This window comes from Diabrotica virgifera, chromosome 1 (assembly GCF_917563875.1).
Source record: "Diabrotica virgifera virgifera chromosome 1, PGI_DIABVI_V3a".
In the NCBI taxonomy this organism is placed as follows: Eukaryota; Metazoa; Arthropoda; class Insecta; order Coleoptera; family Chrysomelidae; genus Diabrotica; species Diabrotica virgifera.
In genome coordinates, this window is record NC_065443.1 from 4,175,705 (window position 1) to 4,181,704 (window position 6,000).

At 34.1% G+C, this 6,000-nt stretch overlaps 1 protein-coding gene across 1 annotated transcript in view; it reads right to left on the minus strand.

Moving 5' to 3' along the window:
• The window catches only part of LOC114335443 (uncharacterized), a 68,437-nt gene that overhangs the window by 28,498 nt on the left and 33,939 nt on the right, over positions 1–6,000 (minus strand). Inside the window, exon 4 of the mRNA XM_050654192.1 lies at positions 146–323. Coding sequence (XP_050510149.1) covers positions 146–323 — 178 coding nt within the window. The remainder of the gene's footprint in view (positions 1–145; positions 324–6,000) is intronic.

The window sequence follows — 6,000 nt, forward strand, 5'->3', positions numbered from 1 at the left end:
ATAGTTATTGCGCATTTTTTGACATGCAACTAAGAATTTTATATTCACCATTGGCGCGCATATGGGTAATATGACCGATCATAAAAACCTCTAAAAATTATCGCAGATTATATTGTTTAATTATATGTGTCTGTCTACTACTTACCACTTCTCTTCTTCGTTCCTGTTCCTGCAACCTCCGTCTTTCTCTGTTTGATGTCCTTTTGGAACCGACAGTTAAGGAAACTGGAGCCCTATCTCCCTCACCAGGGAGCTCTTCTAACAACCTTTGGCGGCGAGCTACCAACCATCTTGGCAAGCGGATCTGGTGCGGTGCAGGTTCCCTATTATTTTAAAAATGGTCATCAAATAAACGACAAGGAAAACTAGTCTGCTTAGACTCAAATGAATCACTTATTTGAGAAACCCCATAAGTCACAAAACTGAAAATTTCGAAAAACAAGAAAAACTGTGAGGGAAACACGAAGATTTATGAACTAATTCCATTTATACACTGTTTCCTGGCATGTTCCATCCAAAATTTTTTGACCAAAATATTGAGAATAAGCTCTATATAAGCTCAAACTTGATTGACTTATGGGGTTTCTCAAATAAATTGTTCAGCGTCACTTGAAACTAAACTTTATACGGAATTAAAATGAAACAAAATACAAGTCGTGCTGTAATTTAAATTAAAGAGTAGGTACAAAAAATATTACAATTCAAAAAAAAATCGAAAAGTGTGATATTTCATCTTCTTCGCGTATATTTATTGGTCGTTGTGGGCCAGTTGAAAAATTCATTATAATAATCCTGGATATTTTCTACATTCGGTATATAACTTTGTAGTTTTTGTATATCAACAATCTTGTTATAATGAATTCAAATTTTTCCAGTGGGATATGCCAATATTTCAGGCAATATTTTATATTTTTATTATTGTTGTTACGCCTGAAGGTGTGATTGGCCAATCCGTTAATAAAAGGGCGTGCTACAACCAACTTTGAGTTCTCGTAGGAGTGGTGAATATGCATGAATTGGCTTTTAGTTAAACCTTCTGATTCCTTGGAATATTTTTGCCACTGGATTCCGCGGATAACATGGTATTTTTTTAGTATAGGGCAGTCAATGAGGGTATGTGGCTCCGAATTCCATCCTATTATATTGATTTACGTGATATTTTGACAGTAAGTAGGGAATAGCCCAAGAAACAAAGTCTACCCTATGTCGATGTGTGCTTTTCTCTTGGAGGCGGTTCCCACCCCTTCTCGGGGGTGGAAATTTTTTTGCTTAAATAACTACGGAAGTTGCTAGAGAACCTAATACTAAGCAAAAACTGTCCTATATTTTTTTTTTCGAAAACTCAATACTTTTTGAGTTATTTCTGGTTGAAAATTGGCCATTTTCATTCAAACATAACACCTTTTCAAACGGTTTTTTGCGAATACCTTAAAAACTAAGCATCTAACTAAAAAAACCATATAAAACATTTTTGTAGCTCATAAAATAAAAGAGATTCTTTCCTTTATGAATCTTCTAGTTATAACACAAAAAGAGATATGGTAAGTGAAAACAACTTGTTTTCTTGGTGCATGCTCAAATCAGTGTATTCAACTTGAAATAACAGAGAAACGGTCGATTTTAGGTGTATAATGCTACCAATAACTTTTATTGTGCTTGCAAAGACCTTTAAAATAAGCAATATTAAATGTCAATTACATTCAAACTATGCGAGATAAACTGTAAAAAATTTGATGACTAACGTATTTTAAGAAAAAAATGAGAAGTATATTTAACCCCTCATCCACAAGAATTTAAATGCATCGTTTTCCTTCTACAATACATTTTAATATAGCGTTATTTTTACGTTCAAAAAGTTGGGCGGGTTTAAAATGAATGGTTTTTGAAAAAAATAAGATCAAATTATTGAACGCATTTTTAAGTTTTCTTAAAAATCTTCCTATTTCTCCATGTAACTCGAAAATGATAAGAGATGCCAAAAAAAAGATACCATACAAAAATGTAGGTTTCTTCTAGATAAACATTTTGATTTTATCTTTTATAACAGTATCTCTTACCATTTTCAAGTTACATGGAGAAAAAGGAAGATTTTTAAGAAAATTTAAATATGCCCTCTATAATTTGATCTTATTTTTTTCAAAAACCATTCATTTTAAACCCGCTCAACTTTTTGAACATAAAAATAACACTGTAGTAAAATGTATTGTAGAAGGAAAACGATGCATTTAAATTCTTGTGGATGAGGGGTTAAATAAACTTCTCAATTTTTTTCTTAAAATTCGTTAGTCATCAATTTTTTGCAGCATATCTCGCTTAGTTTGAACGTAATCGACATTTAATATTGCTTATTTGAAAGGAATTTTCAAGCACAATAAAAGGTATTTCGCTGTTATTTTAAGTTGAATACACTGATTTGAGCATGCACAAAAAAAACAATCTCTTTAACTACCATATCTCTTTTTGTGTTATAACTAGAAGATTGAAGAAGGAACAAATCTCTTTGTTTTTTTATAAGCTACAAAAATGTTTTATATAATTTTGTTAGTTAGGTGCATTGTTTTTAAGGTACTCGCAAAAAACCGTTTGAAAACGTGTTATATTTCAATGATAATAGCCAATTTTCAACCACGAATAACTCAAAAAGTATCTAGTTTTCGAAAAAAAATGATGGAACAGTTTTTGCTTAGTATTAGGTTCTCTAGCAACTTCCGTAGTTATTTAAGCAAAAAATTTTCCACCCCCGAGAAGGGGTGAGAACCGCCCCCAAGACAAAAGCACACATCGGCATAGGGTAGACTTTGAATAAGGAGATATTTTCAGGCTATTCCTAAAATTTCATTAAAATCCATGCAGTAGGATAGAATTCGGAGGTAATAACCTGTTCTTGCTCTCATTGACTGCCCTAGTACTCTGGCCACCAACTTTTGTAATCAATTACCTCTTCAGATTGACCAATAACATATTAAAGCGGTTACTTTTACATGAAGTTTTTATCAGCTGTACATATTCTTCCATGGTGTATATATACGGTCTACTTTTTTATTGCATTATCCATATCATCGACATGCGCGCTGCATAGGAGACACCTTTAGTCATGGACTTATGGTGTTTCTCAAACTTCGTCAAATCACACCGCTGTAGATAGGTTACTAATGCACTGAACTCGCGTCTACAAACCGCTATACTTTCTTGGCGAGCTTCTAGACAATTGACAGTTTAATGACATGAAATATGTTTGTAAATATAAAAGTAACCTATAAATTTCCATTTGTTGACAAAAATTGAAATAAGATAAGAATGATTTATTTAGAAAAATTTCAGTTCCTACCATTTTGTAGAAAAGTTAAAAATGGCGGAGATACTGAACATAAACAACAGCTATAAAACCAATCAGGTCTTACGCTCGCACCTTTACTGCATGCATACTATGGTAGGGGAGCCCAAGCGGGGATTTTTGCAGTTACTCGAGCGCGTCAGATTATCATATGGGGAGAAACCTAGTACCTTGCAGATGTACCTCTTAGGCTAAGGCTCCACGGGCGACAATTTTACGCCAGCAGTAGCCGTAAAACGAACTTAAGGTTCCGCGGAACGGAATAGGAATAGCCGAACTGAACCGACTACGCACAAGTCCTGTAGTCTGTCCTAACTGTCCAGTTCGGCTATTCTTATTTCGTTCCGCAGAACCTTAAGTTCGTTTTACGGCTACTGCTGGAGTAAAATTGTCGTCCGTGGAGCCTAAGCCTTAAGGGGAAAAAAGTCTATCCTTAAAATACTCGAAGTTGTCAGATTAAGATAAGGTAAATTAAATACATGAAAGAGAGTGTATATTTCAAAAATCTGACGATTTGAGAGGGGCGTAAGTAAATGGGCGAATGAAAAAGTTTCACAAAAAAACCGAATATTTCGCGAAATGAACGTCAGATCGAAAAACTAAAAACTACGTTTTCAATATTTTTCAAAAAATGTATCGAATGATACCAAACACGACTTCCCACGGAGAGGGTTGGGAGGTAAATTTAAAATCATAAATACAAATCCCGCGATATTTCGCAAAATAAACATCAGATCGAAAAACTGCAAAATATACTTATTCAATATTTTTGAAAAATCTATCCATAGGTACCAAACACGAGCCCCCAAGGAGGTGGGGTGGGGGGTTTCGTTAAAATCTTATAAATAGGAGCCCCAAATTTTTATTGCAGATTTGGATTCTTTGCGTAAAAATAAGCAACTTTTATTCTAAACATTTTTTCAAATTATGGATATAGATGCCGCTATAATCGGAAGAAAACATTGTTGGAAATGGAAAACTAAATAAAAAATGGCAAATCCCTACTAAAATGGAAAATTTTACTTAACTTTTTTTGATTTTAGGACCTAATAATCACAACCCAATAGGTTCTCACAGCGCTCGAGTGACTGCACATTTAGCATACTTTGCTCCCCTACCATACCTTAAATGTTGATTTTAACAACAAAAAAAAGACCAAAATTATTTAAAATTTAATTCTCTTCATTTTTGGTTAGGTGGGTACATTTTTGTCGTAAAACTAATAATAAACGAGAAAATTTAATAATTATGTTCTAACTGCCACTCTTTCCCCCTTAATTCGGAAAATATCGACCGCACAAAAAAATTTGTAATAAAATAAATAGAAAGTTGCATTTTCAACAATTTCAGTCCTTATCTACACTTTTTGTCGACAATATCCCCGCCAGTTTTCCTTTAAAATCAAGATGGCGGCAAACGCAACGACGGAATTCATTCCGTGATTTTAAATTTACACTATTATATAGGTACCATTGACCCCCTGAATATTAGAAAAATAAAATTTTGGGCAGGTCGGCATGCAATGTCGAATGCTCTCCGGACTGGACTACTTATATTTTTTTAACTCTGATATTGCATGTACTTTGTACATAGGTACCTACCTGTGTATCTTTTTTTATTGTAAAAATTTAAAAATCCTTTTAAACACTTAAAGTCTTCTATTTTGGCAACCTGTAGTCAAATTTTCCGCCAAATCGAAGGATACGTATTTTGAGAATTGAGGAAATGGCATTTTAACGTTTTCTGTACCTACTAAAATTTGATTTAAAACATCAAAATAACTTGTTATGCCGTATCATGACATTTTTTGAGTCTCTTCTTTGAAACATTATCTTTTCCATTGCTCTACTAAACCTTGTATTTTATTTTCAGAAGTAGATTCTTAAATTATTAGGGCATTGCCATCAATATAAAAATTATTGTGTAAGTAATATAGCGTGTATCATTTTTACATACTCATAACAACACCACACATTTCATTTGAGCACATTTTGACGACAAATAAGTGATGAAAATAAAACATCAATCCACTTCAGTTTCACCAGCTAATTATAAATATATAAATTATCCATTTAAATTTTAGGCTAAAAAATCGTGTGAAATTTTGTAAAAATCACAATACTGATTTAGGTGAATTTATTATTAACAATAAAGATTTAAAACAAACAGCTTCATATACATATTTTATTTTCTATATTGGTACTCTGGTAGAAAGCTTATTGCATTTATTCACTTTCGACCATCTGGGCAATCAATGGGAAGTGGTCTTATTGTGATACCGACACCCGCTGCGTCGATGTTCCTGAAATTCTTTGTTTTCAATTGTATTTGTCACACACACACACACACACACACACACACACACACACACACACACACACACACACACACACACACACACACACACACACACACACACACACACACACACACACACACACACACACACACACACACACACACACACACACACACACACACACACACACACACACACACACACACACACACACACACACACACACACACACACACACACACACACACACACACACACACACACACACACACACACACACACACACACACACACACACACACACACACACACACACACACACACACACACACACACACACACACACACACACACACACACACACACA